Here is a 23,517-nt window from a genome sequence, read left to right on the forward strand (position 1 = left end):
GACGACAGTGTATTATTTTTGCACTATATGCACTAGTGTGATTTAGTTATTGCGTTATTGGTACATGTGGCTTTTTGCCAACAATTGTGTTGGAAATGTATCAGTGGTTCGTGCTCATAAGAGTTTAAAAAGAATCAACAGTAAAACAAAATATAGGCACGTGTTGATTGTTTTATTTCGTTTGGTTCGCTCTTGCTGAAACTTTTGTCTCCAAATAAGAATAAGTGGAGTATTCAATCTTGAACATCTGCGTCTGCGGGGATGTTATTTTTCCCTTCTTTTTCATGGTCTCCGTAGACGGATTCAAATTTAATGAATGTGTAATAAATTAGACGGAAGAAAGAAATCTAGGACCAACTTGAAAAGTAAACTCCAAATGGCCCGTAGGTGGATTTTGATAATGTCACTTGAACTACCAGTGAAATGAATAAGGCAACTAGAAATTCATATTTAAAATCAAATTATGCTAGTGATAGAAAAATTATGAATGAGAATATGAAAGTTTCTGAAAATTAATGACTTTAACATCTCCGATTTAAACTACTTTCTCCGTTCATTTTCACTTATCTATGTTTGACTTAGCGCACTCTTAAGAGCAATACGCAAAATGAAAATTTACACTATATGACTCCTAATTATTACTATAAATAATCTAAATAATTAAAATCAATCAAACATACTTTAAAAGTTTTGCATCTATTAATAATTTCTTGAAATTTCTAAATTAAATCACTAATAATAAAACCAAATATTATGTATGAACTAGTAAGTTATCTCTTGATAGGCAAAGTAAAAATGAACATGCTAGCTTTTTCCCCGGGATTTCTAAAAGTAGTAATACAAGAAAAAAAATAGAGATGCGACTGAATTTCTTCTGGAAACAAAGAGAGAAAAAAGAAAAAAAGAGGGGGACAAAGAAAGGGTCAATTATGATGTGTTATATTGGGAAAACAATGGTAAGTACCAAGAAAAGAGAAAAGGGAAGAAATAAAAGAAAGTGAGAGAGAGAGAGGTTGCCAGGAAAAACAAGGCAACCTTCTCTTGAACCACAAGTTGTACTCTTGTATATTTCTGTTTTCTGGATCATCAAATAAAAATAAAAAAAAGGTTGTGTTGTTTCATGTGATTGTGTGAAAGGCGGAATGGGACAAGCTTTTCGCAAGCTCTTCGATACCTTCTTCGGCAATTCCGAGATGAGGGTATTACAATCCCTCATTATTTCATTGCTCCTTTTCTGTACCGTCTTTTATTTGTTGCTTTACATTATTTGCCGATTTAAGCTTAGTTTGTTAGGAAGATGGATTAGAAGAAGCCAAGTGTATTAAGCTGAATTGTGCTGAGCCTTTTCGACTTCCTTTTAATAGAATTAGCCATTGTGTTATAGAATACACCCATCTATGCAACATTATGTTTGTTGTGTATACTTGGAAAACATTAGAGTGGACAACCTTTTTGTGAAGAGTGAATGAGCAAGAAACTGATCCGTCAAAAAGGAACCTTAACATAATTAAGTGTCTGATGGTAACGGATATTGGACTTTTTCATGATATGTACTGTGACGTATGATCCATCTTTTGTGTTAATAATTGCTACTTAGAAAGATTGATTGACATTTTTTTTTTTCACCATTAACAGACCAGTGTTAACATTATTTGTTTTGCACTTACTGGCTACTGCTCATGGTTAGAGACTGACATGTTGGTGTAGGAATGTGAGATTTTGAGAACCTTTAATTTCGAGAAATCTTAGTTTGCTTCAACGGTCAAATCACTTAGAATTAGAATGAAAGGAGCCGTAATGGAGTGTAACAGTCAGAGGATTCATATAGCCATCCCGAACTAGTTGGAATTGAGGTGGAGGTGAAAAAATTTGATGCACGACACTAGCTACCCAAATTAGAACTGCTAACTTGGATGGGTTTCCACTTTCCCCTTCAAGAAAGACCCTAAGTAGAGAAGGTAACCAGTTTAAATTCAGGGTGGCGAAAAACGTCCTTCATAAATTTCTAGTTACCTTCACCATGTCATTGATGATGTGATCGTAGTCAGCGTCATCCCCAGATATGAAATATCATCAAGTAAGATTTTCTTCCTTAGGTTAGTAGCCATTTAGTACAGCGTGCAATGTGTTGAAACATGGAGGGAATGGGATGAGAGTTTCTTCGAGGCAAAACCAATTTGCTTCCCCTAGTGACTATTGTCCCTCTCTCCTAACAAATAACTGCTTCAAATTGGTCTGGTTTTTGTAGCTGGAATTCAATTTCTGCAATAGAAGTGATGCATGCAATTTTTATTATCCATTCTTCAAGGACTTGCTTCTTTGCTACCTAAGTTCACCAACCTGAGTTTCATCTTGTTTCCTGCCGAAGCTCGATTTTATAGATATTTGATTTTTCCGCTTGTATTTGTAGTTATTTTTTAAGAATTTGTTATCTTGTTTCATATTGATGTATCTACTGTTATTTGCTCGTCTCTAATTCTAATTTCAACTGGAACAGGTTGTAATGCTTGGGCTCGATGCAGCTGGAAAAACAACTATATTATACAAACTGCACATAGGAGAAGTTCTATCAACAGTTCCTACCATCGGTATGCCGTCTTAGCTTCTGCTCACTGTCGTGTGGCACTTTGATTGTGAAGTTTGTATTTGTAAACTTCAATAGACCTACTCTTCATAAAAATAAAAATAAATTCAATAGATCTGCTTGGTAATATCTGTATCAGTTTGGGCATGTTCCTTTCTTTTTTGTTTCTCATTCCTTGACAGAGTTACGGGTACATGCGCTGGTGGGAGGTTGCAGGTATCCGGTGGATTAGCCGAAGTGTGCGCAAGGTGTTCCAGACACTATTGTTATAAAAATAAAATTAAATGAAGATGGGAAAGAACTCTTAGGAGGCCACAGTTTATAACTTTTTATTGGTCATCATTAGTTCATTATAATTCCCGGAAAGTGGCTGGTACTTACCACTTCACGAACTTACTTGACAAATTGAACGCTAACCAAAAAGTTAATAGAAGTGTAATGGAAGCTGGCTCCTCTTATCTAACTTACTTGCTCTTTACTTGCAAAGTGCCTCCCTGTGATCAGGTGCAACACTTGATTACATGGCATTCTTTCTACATCTTTTTTTTTGGGGGCGATAAATCACATACTCCCTTCATCTTTTCTTCTGTATGGTTAATCCTTTTCATTTTCGTAAATTACTTTGTTTATCACATCTGGCATCCCGGATTTTATCTTATGTGACTTACCATAGGTTATGGTTTTCTAATTCCGTCATTGCTTATAAACATAATATTTGCACAAGGGTAGTTTGAAATCTTGAGTTTGACGTGAAAATTTCTTCGTGCTTGTAATGTCATAAAAGTTCTCGGAGAAAAATGCCTAAAATACCTGTCACAAGCTGACTACTTCTATCATTCTATGTGTGTTTGAAACCATTATGATAGATGATTATATATGCATTTGTTGCAGGATTCAATGTGGAAAAAGTGCAGTACAAAAATGTAATTTTTACTGTGTGGGATGTTGGTGGTCAAGAGAAATTAAGGCCACTCTGGAGGCATTACTTCAATAACACAGATGGACTGGTAACTGCACCCATTAGATAGAATTTTATTTTTATTTATTTCTTTTGATGAAGTGGTTTCATTGATGGTATCAAGAATATGCAAATAGTACAAAAGATAAATAAGTACAAAAGTGAGTTTGTTAGCTCCATTACGTGGGGCCCTATACTAAAGATAGGGAGCTAATAAAGTCCAAAGAACTGTCAGGGGAGTTTCCAGGGTCTAGCCTCATGGGAGTGGCTTGGAGTTGGTAACTTGGTATTATTTCGAAACACCTTTTTTTCCTTTCTGTCCAAACACCACAACAGATACTGGTAGGGATAAGTTTCCAGATTTTCTTGATGGACCTACAAACTTTCCAAGAACTCCGGCATATATAGGACCCTTGATATTTTCAGGCATGACCCAACTAAGTCCAAAAACTGAAATGAACATGTTCCAAATATCTGCGACAATTGTACAGTGTAGTAGGAGGTGCCGGTTGGTTTCTATGCTTTGTTGACACGTATAAGATCTATTGACAATATGTATGCTCCTTCTGCTAAGATTGTCTTGGGTCAAACACGCTTCAATCAGTGCTGTCCAGCTGAAACAAATCACCTTTGGGGGTAACTTCATTTTCCAAATTAGTTTCCATTGTCAATTATCCACCATTTCATTATGGGCACAAAGAAATGAAATTTTGTGCTTTAACAAAGTAGAGGCCATCAGCTTTATTGCCCTATCTTAGTCTGTCTGATCTAAGTTCATTGACTTTGCAGCTACCTTTCGAGTAAGTTGAGTAGTTCATCAAGCTCCCAGTCCTGCACATTTCTTGATTTCTATTCTCAATAGAAAATAGATACCCCCTTTGTCCCAATTTATGTGATACTCTTTCATATTTAGTCAGCCCCAAAAAGAATGATACCTTTCTATATTTAGTAACAATTTAACTTTAAACTTTCATTTTACCCTTAATGAGATGATTTATAGCTACACAATTATCAATGGTTTATTTTAGACCACACGTTTCCAAAGTCTTCCTTTCATTCTTAAACTTCGTGCCCAGTCAAAAACCCTTACATAAATTGGGATTGTGGAGTAGTATTCTTTGGTTTCTACTCTTAATCTGCAAGTCATTTCTGTAGTTTGCAACTTTGCATTCAGTGGCATCTAACTCCTGATATCACATAGATGCCTGTGGAAAAAGTGAATTCTCCCTTGTATAGTGGGAGGTAATGTTGCCTAAAGGCAAAGAAGAATTTATTGAGAATGATGAGATTAATAATTAATGATTTAACTGTCTGTTCAATTGTATCCTTCTCCCTCCAACTATTGGGGCCAAGTTTATTTCCCCTTCCTTCTCAGCCCCACCTCTCCACAGAGGCACAGACCACACAGAAGGAAACAAGGAACAAGAAGAGATGGACATTTCAAACAAGATAACATATGAATTATTTTAATCCAAATGTTTGGAGTTGGTGTACAAAATAAGTATACAATATTAAATGTATAGGGCTATAGGCCCATTTCCCTATGATTGACAAAACTTACCACTTCCGTTGTCCATGTTTCAATTTCTTGTTTGGACATACTGTCTCTATAAACTAAATACCATATCGCTTCACTAAGTGTTTATCTTATGCAGATTTATGTCGTCGACTCTTTGGATCGAGAGAGGATTGGAAAGGCAAAACTAGAATTTCAGGTTGTTCCTCTAAACCTTAATCTTATGACTCAGGCTTCTTTGTCGGTGACATAATCTATGGCCTTTATCCTGTGTTTTCAGGCCATCATCAAAGATCCATTTATGCTTAATGCAATCATCTTGGTTTTTGCTAACAAACAAGACATGGTAAGTTTCTTTTTGTTCCAGTATGTTTCCTCGTCCATAAAATGCAATTGAATACTTATTTTATATTGTGCTCTTTTTACTTGATTTTTAGAAAAAAAAGTTTAGGCTAAAGCTAGTAAATGAACCCAAGAAAATAGAGGTTCAAAGGTATTGGGGATGTTATTGAGAAATATATCCATTGTTCTGGACTTTGAGATGTTCTGCTGTGTATTTTGTTAACTAAAATTTCCTGTGCACGAGGATGATATACTTCAGCCCTTGACTCCTTGATTACAAAACTTAGCTATTGTCCATGTCTCATAAGATAGGGTCTCCTAAATCTAAGCAGACTTAACACATGTACTCTGGTCCTTGCTTGGCGAAACCAAACTGGTTTTAGATAGTACTCAGTATTCTCCCATAATTAATGTAGGTTAATATGGTCTCCAATGAGCAAGTGCATACGACCGCCCTTATTTCTCTTTCTTGCTTTCCAGTTTCCACCAAAGAAACAGCTCATCTTTTTCCTTTTCTTTCTGTCTTTTCAACAAAACCTTCAGAAAGTTGACCTCCACAATCATTGAATTGCTTGGCTCCATCGACATGATCTTTAACTTGGCTGCTGATTCTTGTGGCTGGGTGAGCTTCTTGATAAGTGTTGTTAAAAGCAAGACAAGATTTTTGTCACTTAAAACAAATAGAGAGTCGTGAAGCAAGGGATCGTGCACCTAAAAGGTGAAGAAGTGCCAAGCAAACCAGGCGAGAATCTTTCACTTCTTTAGACCATATAAGTAAAAAAAAAAAAAAAAAAAAAGGAAAATTTGAGTCACATCTAAGCTTCAGCCTTCTTTTCCCTTCCAGTTTCTAGTGTGTGATGACTCTTCTTTGACTTCGGTTTCCCCAAAGCTTATTTAGCTCTCTTCTTTTTTCTCTTGATCTTTTCTTCTTCTGCTACTGCTTCTCATTTTCTGTTCCAGTTCTCTTTTCTACTAGCTCTCTTCATATGACGGTTTTGCTCACATACGGGGTGATTGTCACGAAAATTAAAAAGAGAAAGTAAACTAAAGGAAATCACATAATATTTTTTCTTTTAAATAAATAAAACGATGATGTATGTTAAACGCTGCAAAGTAATTCTTTGGCCAAATACATAAACAACCCCTTAAAGTTCTCACGATTTTTCATTTCGGCACTTCAACTAATGCTAGTTCCTATTACACTCCAACATCATTCAAAGTGTGCCTATTAAACCCTTTATAACTAAGCACCCAAAATGATATAATGCGTGAACTACACGCACGATGACTTGGCAAAAATGACAAATGAAAAAGAGCCATGTGGCTGAAAAACGGAATAAACTATGGCATTGGAACTTTTTGTGTGGATTTGTTAATATTAGCTTATATTATGTTGAATAGGGGTGTTGGTATTTATACTGTAATGTTAGCAATTACATGCTGAATAAGTAACATTACAACAACAACATACCCGGTATAATCCCACAAGGTGGGGTCTGTGAAGGATAGAGTGTACGCAGACTTTACCCCTACCTTGGGAGGCAGGGAGGCTGCAAAAGAAGGTGCAAAGACAACAATAATAATAGGCAGTAATAGCAACTGAATCAGTAACATTAATTGCATTATTCATGCTATAAATACTGGATTATGTGTTAGGTAACTTTTTGTATTTATTAAATTGTGTGCTTTGCCTCTCAGTGCTTCCTTAAAGTCACGGGACCTTGGTCGGTTTGTTGGCGCTTTTTACCTCTAGAAACATTGTTCCAGATATATTATATATAAATTACTAAAGTATCCTCCTTAATGGTTAGTTGCCTCGACTCTGGGGGTATGAAGCACACGTAAACACCTCAGTAAGAGCCCAGAAGTGGAATACTTCATCCCTAGATAAGCCAAAAGTGGTTTTAGACTGGAGCGTACTGCTTGATTGGTCAAGCTCTTAGTATTTCTGTGCAAATCCTAAACAAGTTTTTAAAAAAAAAAATAAAAAAAAAATATGATATCTTTAAATGTGCAATGCTTTCAACATTGAATAAAACTTTGGATCCGATAAAACTATCAAAAGAAAAAAAAATATTTGGATCCAACAAATTTGCAATCAATCATGTTTTAGCCACCTGTTGTGTGCACCAAGGTTTGTCCTCTGGAGATTTTGGGTCAGTGTAAGATGAACAGTCTATTACTCTCTTAACTGTGATCTGAAAAATTACATACCATTTGAGATGAGAGGGTTGCTCTGGTGGTAGAGCCCTTCACTTCTGACCATTTGGCTGGGAGTTGGAGTCACGTACGGGGGGAAAACAGTGGGCAACTACCGTAGCTTCCCAAGGTGGGGTGGGGTGAGGACTTGAGTAGATAGTGTAGGTTTTAGAAAAAGCCGTACCATTCTGTAACAGAAATTGATCTCTCTATCCTTGTGATGTTTTGAATCATAATGTCAGTTTTAGTTCCCTCTTGCGCCATCACCTGCTTCATGGTTTTACTTATGCTGGTTGTTTATGTTTCTAATATCACTATGTCTTGCAAAGTTATCTTTAGGATGAAAAGTTGTATGGTGGTAAGAAGTTGAAAGAGGGATATGATGGTTATCCACCTAATCCTTAGGAAGTGAAGGTGGAAAGTGTCTAATCCCTCAATAGCAGTTCTTTCTGACCCTTCAAAACGGTGGGAAGTGTCTACTCCCTCAATAGCAGTTCTTTCAGACCCTTCAAAACTGTACGGGGACGAGTCAGATCCAGGTGCTTAGCTGCAAGGGGGTTCAAACGATACCCCTTTACCTATTATACATGTAAATTACAAGTCAAAAATAATAAAAATGCAAGATTAATACAAGGATTGAATCCCCTTGACTTGTAACAGAAGCTTGATCTAGCCTATTTTTATAAAAGTTGGATCCTCTTGATGAAAACTCTGCTCCCCCAACTGGTCAGATACTCAGATTTCTTTTATGTCCCTCATAATCATACTAAAACAACATAAGATGAACATATCATGTATCACCTTATGGCAAGAAATTAAATGTTCATCTTTCCACATGCCATCTCCTCCCTTTAGAGTTGGATAGAACTTTTATCATGTTGAATGTCTTTTTTGCCAGAAAGGAGCGATGACACCAATGGAAGTGTGTGAAGGTCTTGGTCTTTATGAGCTTAAAAATCGAAAATGGCATATACAAGGTACATGTGCTCTTAGTGGGGATGGCCTATATGAGGGATTGGATTGGTTAGCCAGCACTTTGAAAGAGCACAAGGCCGCCGGATACTCTTCAATAGGTCCTTCATCCTTCTGAGTGATCAGGTTTGGACCTAGATTGGGTGTTTTACACAGTTATAGGTACTATCCATAACCTGCTGATCTAACTTCTATGACCTTTTGCAGGCTTACTAAAATTTGAATCTCTTTTTGAGGAGCAATACCGAATACCCGCCTGTTTATAAATTGGAGGATTATGATCTCACCACAATAGTTTTTACCCTTCTCATCTTAGGGCTGTGTTTTTATGCTAGTGGAGTAGATAAGGCACTTGTTTCCTGGTCTAGTGTGATTCTTGATCTTTGATTATGTTGTATATTGAAACTTGGGCCTTACAGTTGATGTTAACCAGTTACTATGAGTGCTTCTGGTGATTCCTACTGCAATATGCTTCCATGTGAATATGGTGACTAATCATCTAGTCTACCGGTTCCCAACAGGTGATTATTATTTATTCTTTTGGTCCATTTTCATTGTGCCAGCTAAAAATTGAATTGGTTAAATTTCTCTTAGCTCAAATTGTTTCATATTTGTTAAAGTTGAGGTGGGGTCTCTAAGGCAAGGCGAACGGTAAGTTCAGGAGAAATAAACGTAGTGTCATTATAAATATTTATTACAATTTATAAACCATTAGAATTATGTACGAGTGAAGTTATAAACATACCTTATTATTGATGTAAGCGTTTCCATAAAAATTTAGATTGATTAGTTTCACTAACATGACACCTGCCTATTAAAAAAGGAAAAATATCACATTCTTTTTATTTCTTGTTTTGGATAAGATGACCACATCACCTGTTCTGCTGGATCCAATTTCTTTTTATTTCTTTTTAGGTTCCCAGGGATAAGTAGGCGTTTGGCCATCAATTTTCAAACCAAAGATTTGAACATGCATTTTCAGTCATGATTTTAATTTTTTTAAATATAAAATTTAACTCATAAGTTTACATTTTGTAAAAAAAACGGAAAAGGCTCAAATATGCCATCCAATTATCAGAAATGGCTCATTTATGTCACTCGTCAATAGTTTGGCTCATTTATGCCATCGAACTATAGGAAATGGCTCATTTATGTCATCGAACTATAGGAAATGGCTCATTTATGCCATTCATCAATAGTTTGACTCATTTATGTCATCGCTTGTTATCAAAATGACTCATCTATGTCATATTTCATTAACGCTGGTTTTACAATATCATATATGACACGTGATCTCCAACTAGATTATGATTGTGGGTGGGTAAGGTGTATGGATCAGATTTTTTATTAATTTGGTATTTAAAATTGGACTGGTTTAATTAAAAGACGTAGACCTCTAATTGGAGGCCACGTGTCATATATGGTATTGTAAAACCAGCGTTAATGAAATATGACATGGATGAGTCATTTTGATAACAGACGATGACATAAATGAGTCAAACTATTGATGAGTGGCGAAATGAAATACCATTTCCTATACCATGGTATGATAAATGAGCCATTTCCTATATGGTTCGATGATAAATGAGCCAAACTATCGACGAAAATGGCATAAATGAGCCATTTCCGATAGTTGGATGGCATATTTGAGCCTTTTCCGTAAAAAAACCCATAAGTTGGTAGATATTTTTAACAATTACTCCATCAATCATTTACCAATCTCATTAGCTTCCACCAAATTTTATTTATGTCTACCAACTTTTTAATTTATATATGTCTACTAATTTTATTTATTGAACTAAAATTTAATCAATTGATGTTGTATTTTTTAGAAAGGTCTTCTAGTATTAATTTTGAGCCGGTTGTTATGAATTAGCATATTAATTTTGTTATGAATTATGACTTGTTCATTTGATAAGATTGTATAAGAATTGAGAATGTTTTGATAGTTTTCACAACTTGTGAGATTTTTATATCTATAAGAGAAAATATTTCTTAAATATTCAAATTGCATGTTCAAATATGATTTCAAATCATGTCCAAATGGGGCCTAAGAATCAACAACTTAATTATTGGGAAATTTAATAATCCAGCGTTTATTATCTGGTCTGACTCTGACCACCAAAGAAATGACGTGGACATGACCTTCAATACAATCATTGTTTTTTCTTTCTAATGCACAACGTAAAAGAGAATCAAAGTTTTGTTTTTTGTAATTTGTTGTAAGGAATGAAATGGGAACACAGTTGGCTGAAGAAAAACTATGGCATGATTGGTTGAAAAAGAGGGTTTTGATCAATTACGATGCTGCAAAAGATTGACTCAACTATGATACTACTGCATGCAGACAAATAACTAAGTATCAAGTCAGAATTCTATGTAAAAGCATCCGCACAGTATAAAGTCAGAATTTTCTATGCATGCACATATAACAATATTTCTCTATAAAAGCTAAATTTTTGCGGAATCGATTTTTTATATTATATAACAATATTTTACTTATAAAAACATCAACCAACTTTATAACATTACGAACTTTGTATAATTACCCACTATATAACAACTATCTTTTTTTTTTATAGTATAATAATTAATCATCTTTATAAAAATAATTTAGAATATTTATGATTATCAATAATAAGAATAAAGATTTTGACCAAATATTTAATTTGATACCTTAATATACTATATTTATGACAGAATATTACATATGAATACATATTTGTAATCTAACAATATCATTGTCTTCTATTTATTTTATAAATAATTTTCAAAAAGGAAAAATATGTGAATAAGGAGTACGAATCCTATTCTTTAGAGCAAGCAAAGACACAAATCTTTGATTCCTTCTAATCTTTTTTAATTAAGCTATAATTATAAATATCTTCCATCAATCTTGAAAGAATTTAATTTTCAAGTAGATTTAAAATTTGTGCCTTAGAGCTTAAAACTTTATACATTCAGTTATGAATTTATTGGAATTGTATTAACTTTCTTTAATGTTTAGTTTGTGAAAGATGCATATCTTTGATATTTAAAATTTAAAATCTTGTTATTTTTATCACATTAAAATAAAAAATAATATTTTATGCATTTTTTTGCTATAACAACCAACTATTATTTAATGTCAAATTTCATTATAGATGTATAATAACCATTCTTTATAACAGTTAAAAATTTCGAACTCAACGATACTGTTATAGCGAGGTTTGACTGTATAACCTTTTCTCTGTTAAAAAAGAAGCGAATATCATGGGTCTCATAGTCGCACAATTTGTTGAAAATTAAGATATCATATGCACAATTCAAGAAGTAAAAGAGAGAAAAAATTACAAGTCATGTATTAGGTACTCCCTCCTGTTAAAATAAGTGTCCACTTAACATTTTTATTTTGATTCAAAATAAATATTCACTTACAAAAACAAGACGGAATTAACTTTATTTTTTTTTTCAGGTTTATCCCTATTTACCTAAGGACAATAAATGAGCCAGAATCTTATCAATTAAGAATATTTTTTTTTTTTTTAGGAGTTGATAATTTTATTTAGGGGTGTGAAAAAGGTAAAGTGTACATGAGAGAGTAGATTGCAATTAGGTCGTAAGAGATTACCTTTATTTCAACATTTTTTAATAATATCAGCCATTATTACTATTTTGCAACTGGAACTATAACCGATTAACTGTCACTATCTCTCTCTCACAATCAATCAATAAATTAAAAAAAGAAATCACAACCACCAGTAACCAAAAAAAGGCGTCTTCACTTTGTACCACACATTACCTGCTGTTAAATCACACAAATCTCATGTTCTACTCCAATTTACTTGGAATTTAGATTCTTCCACACTTGTTTACATTTAATTCCATTTTTCTTCTAAAAAACTTAGATGCATTCATGTCAAAACAACTCCACTATGTTGCGTAAAAATCCACTGTTACTCTTTTTCCCTCGTCAAGGTCTTCGTAGAAATGCGAAATTCCGATGTGTTCTCCATCATATTGTGCCTAAATTCGCTGTTTCGTCTTCGCTAAGCTCCGTTTTGACTTCCGGCAACGCGATTGCTGCCGCGGCGGCGGTTAGCGGCGGTTCCGTTCACGGAGCTGTTTCGTCGGCGATAACTCAGGTTGCCGTTACGGCGGTGGCGATCGCATCTGGAGCTTGCCTTTCTACTAAGGTTGATTTTTTGTGGCCTAAAGTTGATGAACAACCTGGTGAGCTCATACTTTTAATCATCTGCGTATTTTTTTTTTTTTTTTTTATTTTTTTTATTTTTTTTTTTTTAGTGTTAATGGCCAAAAACAGAGGTGAGCTATCACTTTTTTGCGAGTTTTGATGTTCACTTCCTACCTGAACTATCATGATGTATGTATTAAAACACGCCTAGAAGCTGAGTAGGCCAACTATTAGATGTTCCATTTTCCTACCTGAATTATCACCATTTAGCATTAAAAAACACACACCTCGAAGTTGTCTAGGCCAACTATAAGCTGTTCCCTTTTCCTACCTGAAAGGCCGAAACACACCTCGAGGTTGACTAGGTCAACTATCAGTTGTTCTCTTTTCTTACCTGAACTATGACCGTATATGTGTTAAAACACACCTCGAAGCTGACTAGGCCAACTATCAGTTGTTTCATTTTTCTACTTGAACTATCAACTAGGTGTGTTTTAATACCTAGGTGGTGATAGTTCAGGTCAGGCTCTTCCCGTAGGAAGTTTCATCCCTAACAGCTCAAGCCTTGAGATCTGTCTTTTAAAGCCCACTCAAACGAGAAGCAATTGACCAGGAGAGGATCATCGGGAATGGACTAAGGCCCTACCAACCCTTTCTTAATCTAAGGCATCTACCCCTGGCAGAAAAGAAGACGGAAAGAAAGCCGATTGATACCTTAGTTTTGAACCAGCTTCTCCAAAGAGTCCTTCTTTACCACTTTTCAGATAGAGGGGGTGAGGGGGTGGTTTACATACAACCGAGGCAAGGTGTTTTATGAACAACAATTATTTCGAACTATATGGAGCTCGACTTTTACTAAGGGGGTTCAAAAATATAAAGAAGTAAACAAGAAGGAGCCAAGGGGGTTCAACATTTGCTATATATACATAAAAAATAATTTTTAACCTTGTATATTAGTGTAATTTTTCGCTGAAAGGGGTTCGCATCCCCTTGGCCCAACCTAGCTCCGCCCCTGGTTCAGGTAGGAAAAGGGAACAATTGACAGTTGGGGTATATAACTCGCGATAAAGTGATAGTTCAGGTGTGTTGTTGACCATTATCTCTTTATTTTATGAAAAGTTGCAGGAGAAGTAAATGGTCCGTCAGAAGTAAGTGACCCTGTGACTATGCCGGCAGTTTTTGTTTAAGAGAAGCAATTTTGACTGCAGTAGGATTTTAGAAGAATTTCTTTGTTTTTTAAATTTATGTGTTCTGTTAGACTAGAGAAAGTAGCAATTTATATTACACCTTTTAAGTTCAGGGATACTAGTTAATACTAGTTACAGTAGCGGAGATCTGTAAGTTAATTACTTATTTCTACCTTTTGTAGTGGATACCTTTTGCAGTGCCTATGGAGCTTTCTCCTTTGAGAAGTTTTTAATGGGAGCTTTCCCCAAACCTTTACATGTGTTGTGGTCTGAAAACTGCAACTGTCATTAGAACTATTGCCCGGACAATTCTTAGATATTATGCATTTTCTTACATGTTCAACTACTCTAGTAAAAGAGCAGTTACTTATTCCTTTACTTTGTTGCTTCTAATATGTACGTTCTGCACTTTTTCCCTCTATAGAATACATTAACTCTATAGAATTCATTGAAGTGTATGATTTATAGCATATGAAAAAGGTCTTATATTCCATTCTATATTTGGAAGTGCACGGATTATATGTGCCTGAGATGTTGAAAGGAGATCGGAAAGGTTCTTTAGTTATCTGTTTTTTGCAGGATTGAACTTGCTATTATATTAGCTTTTACTTAGTTACACATTTACTTCTTTTTAACTGATAAAGATTATACGCCAGAAGGGTTAGTAAGTAAGTGTGATTCTTCTGCAGGATCACTCTTATTGGATGGAGTAGATGTCACCGGATACCCCATTTTCAATGATGATAAGGTTTACCATCTCAACTTGCACTTGTCGATGACAAATAAACATTTGTCTATAGTGCGACTAAATTCTGAATCTGTGAAGGCAGGTGCAGAAGGCTATTGCTTTTGCACGAAAAGCTCACAATGGACAGCTACGTAGAACTGGAGAGCCGTATTTAACACATTGTATTCACACTGGAAAAATTGTAGCTGTCTTGGTTCCATCAACTGGGAAAAGGGTACAATTTTGTCCTTCCAATGGCAGTACTTTGTTGAACATATCATATAACTTGAAGGTCTATGTGTCTATTTACATATATTTAGCTAGGTTCCTTGTTATCTCATAATTTATGTTGGAAGTAATACATGAACTGCATTATGTATGTCTCCTAAGTGCATTTGCTTATTATAACTGCTAAATTTTTGTAGGCCATTGATACGGTTGTTGCTGGAATTCTCCATGATGTGGTTGATGATACAGGTGAAAGTTTGGATACTATAGAGAGAGAGTTTGACACTGATGTTGCAAATTTGGTAGCAGGTGTTTCGAGGTTAAGTTTCATCAATCAGGTACTGTATGCACTATGATCAGTAATGAAGGATTTTAAGTTACAACCATGGTTGCAGTCATAGCTTGGAATGGTGACATGAGTTTAACTCAGGACATTGTAAATACAAAACTTGATGAGTCAATGATATGCCTCAATTTAATTCTGAAAATTGTGGTCCCTCGAAGCCATATTATCTAGATTACTTGGAATGGGTACAGAACTAGAAATGAATCACTGTATTTAAATAAAAGTTATCCAAAAGAAGAGATAGTGACAACTCCTGTGAAAAAATGTATTTATGCGGTAAATACTTATGATCTTTGAAATAGACTACAGTGTAAAAGAAAAAATTTCTCTTTTAGACGAATGGACATAATATAATTATGGACGCCCTGAAATTGCTACAGAATTGGTGATTTGGGTGGAGCAGTTGATTTCATCTTCCTTGTCTTCTTCATGGTTCTCTGATCTGTTCTGACTTTTAAGTGAAATTTGCCATGCAGCTGTTAAGGAGGCATCGCAGGTTAAATGTGAATCAAGCTGCACTTAGCCATGAAGAGGTACTTGAATGCACGTTAAAATCATATAAAATGTCTAATATGTAGACATCTTGCATGTTGTTAAGATAGTTGACCGTTGCATAGAATCTGAAATAATGTGCTATCTTTTTTGCAATATGCTGGTAAGAAGAGCATCTCTTAATTCATTCTTGTGTGTTGTTTGATATTCTGAGAGTAGTCCTGCTACCAGCATACTCTTCTCATTGATTTTATTTTTTTAACTAAAACTGAATGTATGAATAGATATGGAGCCCGTTTGGCTTAGCTTATAAGTTGCTGAAAACAGCTTTTTTTGAGTGTTTGGCTGGCCAGCTTATAAGCTGCTTTTTTTAAGCTAAGCCAAACGGGCCCATGAATGTCCACCTTTTTTTTTTAAGGCAGTAAGTAAATGACATGTATCTCTTCTCATATTTTATATGTGTTCTCACTTTGAGCTCTGTATTATATCTGAAGTTATAAAACGAGTCTTGACTTCTGAGTTCCGAGAGCAGCGAAAAAAAGGGCTTTGAACTGTTCCTTTTAACATCATATAGTGGATAGAGCATGAAAGCTTTGTTTATTCCTGAAGTTAGTTGGTATGCACTATGCTTTATATTCTTATTTCATTGTATGTTTATTTATTTACAGGCAAATAATTTACGAGTGATGCTACTGGGCATGGTTGATGATCCACGTGTGGTGCTTATCAAACTAGCAGACCGTCTTCACAACATGAGAACCATGTACAGTCTTCGAACCAATAGTTTTAGTTTTTCTCATTAGTTGATTGTGGATGTGGCTATCCAATTTATTTCGATAATTAGGGACATGTTAACTTTTTATTGGAGTTGTTAACTTACTCTATCTTTGCAAATCCTTCATCCTAAACACCGGAGCATGATACTAATATTGATGTGGTTGATTATTTGTTCATCGAAACTCTTCTAGATATGCATTGCCTCCTGCCAAGGCTCAAGCTGTTGCTCAGGAGACACTGGCTATTTGGTGCTCACTTGCTTCAAGATTGGGGCTTTGGGCCTTAAAGGCTGAACTTGAAGATCTATGCTTTGCAGTGCTTCAGGTGTGCTCATGTTTTAGTCATTTATACAGCAAATGCTGTCATGTGAGAAGGCGAAAAAATTTAGTAACAGCATGAGTATATGATGCAGCCTCAAATATTTCTTCGCATGAGAGCTGACCTAGCATCCATGTGGAGCCATCCCAACAGGACAGGCAACACAAGAAAAATATATGGCAAAGCCAGCTCCCTTTTGCACCAGAGAATGAAATGTGTGACTGATGAGCATGAAGAACCCTCAGAAACTGATGAGCAAAACATATGCATGAAGGTGAAGACAGTTAGAAATTTAGTTTCATGTCTATCTTGAAACTTGTTATTGATGCATTGCATTGATAATTAACTGAAAATTTGGGTTTGTTCTATCTGTTACCGGTCAATCTACAAATGATCTTTACTCTGTTAAGAGAATCACCATATCATACAAGCTCATATGCTTCTGGTTTAGTTGATATTGTGTTTGCCTTGTCCCTCTCATTTTTTGTGCATAACTTGTTAAAAGAAACTTCTTATTGGATCTTTTCAAAGCATATCTGGTGCAAATTATCAATAGCATTTCCTACTGACGCCAAAGGTGGGTGATGAAGCATTACAAGATTGTGTTATGCTAAAAGTACAAGCTGATGGTCTTTTCTGAACTTGTAACTTCCTGATAGTAAATTCTGCTTATCTGGTCCTGCACAGTCAATGATTCATAATTTGACTTGAAGAAGAAGAAGATAATTTTACCCAGAACCTTTTTCCTTTGCCCCTATATGGGCAGGGGATGTCAGTATTATTCTTTCCTCCAACAGTTTTCTCTCACTCTGTTTCTATGGGTGGGTTGGGGCAGGTAGTTCCTTCGTCTGTGTTTATGCCTCCTTTTGTAGTACTAATAACAACTAGTAATAAATTTGAGTCTAACTATCCTCAATCTTCAGGTTCTTTTGCAAGCTGTACTTCCGTTTGATCTTTTACTAGATAGAAAGAAGCGTACAGACTATTTCAACAAGCTTGTGGCAAATTCAAGTTTGGAGACAACACCAAAGGTCGTCAGGGATGCTGCTTTTGCCTTGGGATCTCTGGTCATTTGCGAGGAGGCTTTGGAGCGTGAATTATTCATTTCTACCTCGTATGTTTTGCTCATAAATCAATGTAATACATCTGGAATAAAAGAAAAGGTCACATGGCCTATCATATTGCTCTTAACTTTGTGTATCGGTTTATGTTGCAGATATGTGCCTGGGATGGAAGTCACATTATCTGGACGCTTAAAAAGCTTGTTCAGTATTTACAGTAAGGTAGAAGGATAAATTCATAAAGTACAATAATGTAAAGTTGTTGCTTGTTACAAATTATCAGAAAAGTAGAAAATCTATTGTGGTGCTAACAATGCTTTAATTACTAAGACTCTGAGGTCTTTGTTGATCATCTTTCTTCTTTTTGCTGCTTCATAGTCGGATATCTTCTCATGCATTGCTTCTTTGTCATGTATACATTTTAATTTTACTTGACACAGATGAAAAGGAAAGAAATTGGCATAAACAAAGTGTACGATGCCCGTGCATTGAGGGTTATTATCGGAGATAAGAATGGGGCATTACACAGCCAGGCAGTTCAATGTTGCTATAATCTTCTCAACATTGTGCACAGGTTTGTATAGATTGGATATTTTTTGTTTAATATCACCTTTATACATATAGCTGAAATTAGATCTGCGAGCAGCAATGGCACAAAAAGTAAGGAAATGATTTCTGCCCTTCGCGGAATCTGTACATTTATTAGCAGCATACGTGTCATCTGCTTGTTTTAATTTACTTTTCAGATATCCCTTAAACTTTCTCAAGTTCAACTGAGTATGCATGTCGATACATGTACTTATAGAGGTTCAAACTTGACCTATTCTGTTTTTCAAATGTTTAGGCTATGGTCCCCTATTGATGGAGAGTTTGATGACTACATTGTTAACCCAAAACCAAGTGGCTACCAGGTTTGAACTTCTTATTTACTTCAATGATTTACTTGTTTCATTAATTTAGATTTTCCATCTTTGTGAATAAACACTGTTTCAACTGCTTTCCAACCTTGTATTCTCCTCCTGTTCTCAGTCCCTACACACTGCAGTACAAGGCCCAGACAACTCACCTCTGGAAATTCAAATAAGAACCCAGGTATTACATCCTCAAACCTTTTGGTTGATCATTGATAGTTATGCGCTCTCCTTTTTGGTGTTTCCCTTTTATTTACTTTTGTTAGTCGGTAGAGTGATGATTATAGTTATGTTTTATCTAGCTCTAAAATGCTGATCTTGAATATTCAGAGGATGCATGAATGTGCGGAACATGGACTTGCTGCGCATTGGCTTTATAAAGAAACTGAAGATAAGCTGCCCTTGGAAACCAGCGTAACTGGTTCTGGAACAACTGCACCCTCATATTTGTCAACAGATATTGAAGATCAAGGCTCTATAGAAGATGATGGATCACATAAGTATAGCTCGTTGAAAGTGGGACATCCTGTCCTCAGAGTGGAAGCAGGTCACCTGCTTGCTGCGGTTATTGTGAGGTAAATCATCACCGAATTCATAACATGTATCTTAAATGCTTTTCATTTACCTGTACCATGCATAATTTTGTTTTTCACCAGAGTGGACAAGGGTGCAAGAGAATTGCTTGTTGCTGTAAGCTTCGGTCTGGCAGCTTCTGAGGCAGTAGCTGATAGAAAATCCTCTTCTCAAACTAGAAGATGGGAAGCTTATGCAAGATTATATAAGAAGGTACTCTTTGGAAGTTTTATGACTTATCATGTCAGAATAATATGATTCTTATAACTAGCAAGTTCTGTGCTGAACAGTTGGCTGATCACTCATGTCTATTTGGCCTATTCATGTTTTGGTGCAAGTTTCTGCCATGGAAATATAAGTCACATCTCTTAGTAAAATCTTAACCGCTTCTCATTTTCCAATTCATTGACCTTAAAAAAAGAAGAGAGTGAGTTGATCTAGGCTGGATGAAAAGGAACCCTTATATTCCATCTCTTGTATAACCTGATAAGCTAGCTATCACCCACACTAATCATGAAAGTGTCTTTTAAGTTTGTTACCTGGAACTTTTCCTCTTTCATATTTCATTGACCTTAAAAACAGACTGCTTGATAAATACTAAAAGAATTGTGAAACCAATCTTGTCTCTTTAAATTACCTGATAGCTAGCTCTCTGACATCTGTGGTGATAGTATAGATATTTTCACGGTGCCCATAGATTGAGATATTATGGGGGAGGCCATTAGCATCCATATGCAAATGCAGACTGAGCAGCAGATCAAAATCCGTTAGCAGGAGTAGGAGGAAGAAGCTAATCAATCAGAATTGAGACAAGGTGGAGAGACAAAATTGACAGAAAGATATTACGAGTATTGGTAAAAATATGTAATTGGTCCAGTCAATCTGCACCTGATATAGCGACACCTAGCGTTCCGAATTAGCCCTTTTTAAGAATTGATAGATCAGATTCTTTATATTTTAGGGATATAGTGGAAAAAAAAATAGCCCTTTGATTAAGAATCGATAGATCAGGCTCTATATATTTTAGGGATACATGAAAAAATAATAAGTTCTTCTATTACTTATCAACAACAACATAACAATAATGATTATGATGATGACGACGATGATGATGGTAATGCAAGTTCCAATCTCTTCAAATTTCCGTTTACAATATAGATCTGTTTGACATATCAGAAAATTTGCAGGCAAATCAGTTATCTCTTAGTGCCTAAGATCGCCATATTTTTTAACGTTAGGATTACAACATGGTTTTTCAGGTATCTGATGAATGGTGGTTCGAACCAGGACATGGGGATTGGTGCACTTGCCTGGAAAAGTATACACTTTGTCAAGATGGTATGTACCACAAGGTATGGGAAGCCTCAGACGATGCATGGAAGTTTAATTTTAAGAATTCAAAGTTAAACCGTGATGTGATGTTTTTCCTTTGATGCTTCCTGAAGTACTGCTTGGATATGTTTTTATACTAGGATCAGCAAAATTACAAGTCAATTTATTAAACCCATGTGCAGTCAATTTTTGCCGCATAAAATGGGATGTATGGAGTAGTTGAGGCTGAATAATTAACATGTCTCTTTATCTTGCTGGAATCCCGTAACAACTATTACTTTGTTGATGCAGCAAGACCAGTTTGGGCGCCTTCTGCCGACTTTCATCCAAATCATTGAATTGATTGAGGAGGAAGAAAATAATTACTGGGCTATCATGTCTGCCGTCTTTGAGGGGAAACCTGTTGCTTCTGTTACATCTAACCCAAGTTTTGAGAATAAGCTGGGCTATAACTCTTCTAATTCAACATTAAGGGACTCTGGCATCAACAATAAGGTATATTGACTGCTAGTATGTGCCCAAAGTTCAGTAGCAATATGAGGAACTTGTTATGCTCTTATCTTATACTCAGGAGACATAATAATGTCATCAGTGACGATGAATGAAGTCAGCCACTAAACTGTGAAATGGACGTTAGGCATGTTTTTCTGATCAATGTCCATCCAATGTAGGGGAAGAGGCTAACCAAAGGGCATCACTAGTTATCCAGAAGTATTTATTGCTGGCACTGATCAGTGGTCAGGACACCAAAAGTTGCATGTGTGGGAAATTCATTTGCTTTCCCCTTATTATTTTGCTTTTTCCTAATTTATCACTTTGAGAGTAGATGTTGTCACAAGATAGTGTTTTGCTTCACGGTCAGCGAACGATGTGGTGGTTGGGTAAGAAAAGGAGGGAAAAGATAGAGGACGGATTGATTCGTCAAAGTAGTAGATTAACTCGATTGATAATACTTAAAAGCTGTTCTGTAAGGTCACTAAAGATTGTAGAACATGAACTTTAAAAGTACGGAAAAGAGAAGATTGTAGAACATGAAACAGTAACTTGATAAGAAAGCATTTGTGGGTCCTGTCTTTGTATTTCTTTTCAGCCTCAGGTGATCTATCAATTCCTATATCCTTCAATCTTAAACATGTCCCTCTTATGACTCTTAATGGTTCATTTAGCTGATAAATTCAGCTTGCAATTTTGAAAACCTACAGGTATATTTGCTGAGGACAATGCTTCAATGGGAGAAGCAACTGCGCTCTGAAGCAAGTCTCCAGCGAGTGGAGTATGCTACAAAACCATACGAAGCGAGCTCCGGTATGCTAGGCGAGGTGGTCATCGTATGCTGGCCGAATGGTGACATTATGCGCCTGAGCACTGGCAGCACCGCTGCTGATGCTGCTCGGAGAGCAGGGTTGGATGGGAAATTGGTTTCAGTAAATGGCCAGCTGGTAGTGCCCAATACAAAGTTGAAAGATGGTGATGTGGTTGAGATCAGAATGTAGATATGTCTCGCTATGTTCAATCAAGCAGAGTCTGTACATCATGTATATTCATTGCAGCTGTGGAAAAGCGCTCGCAATAGATTGAAGTTCTATGTCCTGGGTCAGAGTAATTCATTGACTAGCTGCTGAGCAAAGTCCATTTGTTTTTCATAGTCGGGCCTTGGAGTGGCTCTTCAAATTGTACATATTGTTAACTTTTAAGGCTCAAATGTAAAAAACTCTTGACACAGGGCGAGCGTTGTACCGTGTTAACAGAATCACAGGAATCCAATAATGATTCGAGTAATTCAATAGCTAGAACAGGAATTCAATGGAAGAATTCGAGTGAATAGCTCAATTTGATGGAAAAGATAGAAATGAGAGAGAAAGTAGAGTTCTTGTATTAAGAATCAAAGTAATATCAAGGAATGATTACAATTGTGGAATCTTGAACTACTTATAGCTAATTCTACAAAACAGCTCATAACCAACTCTAACCAACTTTCCCGCCAATGACCTATTCGAAATATTTCTAACTAACTCAACTAATTAATGGACTAACTAATTGCTGATGTGGACATGAGAAACCTCTGAACTGTTTCTGCAGCTTCTAATATCATGTATCAGTACTCCCTTCCTCAAAAGATCCTTGTCCTCAAGGATCAAAACCAGGAAATGTGGTCTGCAAAACTGTACTGTATTCACAAGTAGCAGCATCAGCTGGGAAATCCACAATTTAACCAAAGCCAAAATGGAGGGATTTTCAGAGGTTATATCATCAATCTTATCTTCATAAACTGCTGCCACAATTTTGTAAATGCTTCCCGAAGTAATTGCTATGTCAATTCTATAACCAAGGATGTCATAGTTTCCAGTAACGTCAAAATTCACCATTGGCTTAACTGACTTGATGTTAAACTCATGGTTAGCAATCAATAAACCTCCAATGTTGATATTATTTTGTTTCTTGGTCTCAACTTCAAATGCTTTACGCTCATCTAACTCTAGTTCCTCTAGCTTTTCTTCCATCAATTTAAACTTGTTGTTAAACCCATGGTTAGTAATCAAGATACCTTCAATGTAGCAGATTTTAATGCAGACAACACTAAGCTTCCCTTCTGAAGTAGCAGGACTGTTTAGCTCATCAGAGAGAGCTACTAAAGGCCTTTTAATCTCCATAACATGCTGTTCATCACGTTCCATTTCCTTGCTTTCATCTACAACCATTTCTATGTGAATTTTTCCATCAAGTGGTTTAACTCCAAATGCTTCACACTCATCTAACTTCAGTTTCTCCAGCTTTTCTTTGATCACAATAAAGGAATGCTCATCATTCATAATGCTATTC

General features: G+C 35.9%; 2 protein-coding genes across 4 annotated transcripts; both read left to right on the forward strand.

Moving 5' to 3' along the window:
* The first annotated feature begins 989 nt into the window (after positions 1-989).
* On the forward strand, positions 990-9,038 carry LOC132056277 (uncharacterized). Its single transcript, XM_059448396.1, has 7 exons — positions 990-1,199; positions 2,498-2,588; positions 3,476-3,591; positions 5,198-5,257; positions 5,339-5,404; positions 8,498-8,697; positions 8,779-9,038. The coding sequence occupies exons 1-6, from the start codon at positions 1,143-1,145 to the stop codon at positions 8,687-8,689; spliced, it is 582 nt and encodes a 193-aa protein (XP_059304379.1). The 5' UTR covers positions 990-1,142; the 3' UTR covers positions 8,690-8,697; positions 8,779-9,038.
* Positions 9,039-12,279: 3,241 nt separating this feature from the next.
* On the forward strand, positions 12,280-22,434 carry LOC132056278 (probable GTP diphosphokinase RSH2, chloroplastic). 3 transcript variants are annotated; one of them, XM_059448398.1, is made up of 18 exons: positions 12,285-12,783; positions 14,622-14,680; positions 14,763-14,894; positions 15,085-15,225; positions 15,710-15,766; positions 16,394-16,488; positions 16,694-16,826; positions 16,915-17,094; positions 17,744-17,934; positions 18,037-18,103; positions 18,322-18,455; positions 18,726-18,792; positions 18,911-18,973; positions 19,123-19,367; positions 19,449-19,578; positions 20,625-20,717; positions 20,989-21,192; positions 21,900-22,434. In XM_059448398.1, exons 1-18 carry the CDS (start codon positions 12,459-12,461, stop codon positions 22,188-22,190), a joined length of 2,607 nt encoding a protein of 868 aa, XP_059304381.1. In that variant the 5' UTR covers positions 12,285-12,458; the 3' UTR covers positions 22,191-22,434. The 3 variants fall into 3 exon arrangements, with proteins under 3 accessions (XP_059304383.1, XP_059304381.1, XP_059304382.1); XM_059448399.1 differs by having other exon boundaries at positions 12,645-12,783; positions 14,759-14,894; XM_059448400.1 differs by lacking the exon at positions 21,900-22,434 and having other exon boundaries at positions 12,280-12,783; positions 20,625-20,703; positions 20,989-21,185.
* Positions 22,435-23,517: the final 1,083 nt, after the last annotated feature.

Source organism: Lycium ferocissimum, chromosome 5 (assembly GCF_029784015.1).
Source record: "Lycium ferocissimum isolate CSIRO_LF1 chromosome 5, AGI_CSIRO_Lferr_CH_V1, whole genome shotgun sequence".
In the NCBI taxonomy this organism is placed as follows: Eukaryota; Viridiplantae; Streptophyta; class Magnoliopsida; order Solanales; family Solanaceae; genus Lycium; species Lycium ferocissimum.

Excerpts from the sequence above, each read along its gene's own strand:
- LOC132056278 (XM_059448398.1), top strand. The coding sequence starts at position 12,459 with ATGCATTCATGTCAAAACAACTCCACTATGTTGCGTAAAAATCCACTG. Across the intron at positions 16,827-16,914 it reads TATGCTTTGCAGTGCTTCAG|CCTCAAATATTTCTTCGCAT; the intron begins GTGTGCTCATGT and ends TATATGATGCAG. Across the intron at positions 17,095-17,743 it reads AGCAAAACATATGCATGAAG|GTTCTTTTGCAAGCTGTACT; the intron begins GTGAAGACAGTT and ends CTCAATCTTCAG.
- LOC132056277 (XM_059448396.1), top strand. The coding sequence starts at position 1,143 with ATGGGACAAGCTTTTCGCAAGCTCTTCGATACCTTCTTCGGCAATTCC. Across the intron at positions 3,592-5,197 it reads TCAATAACACAGATGGACTG|ATTTATGTCGTCGACTCTTT; the intron begins GTAACTGCACCC and ends TATCTTATGCAG. Across the intron at positions 5,405-8,497 it reads TTGCTAACAAACAAGACATG|AAAGGAGCGATGACACCAAT; the intron begins GTAAGTTTCTTT and ends CTTTTTTGCCAG.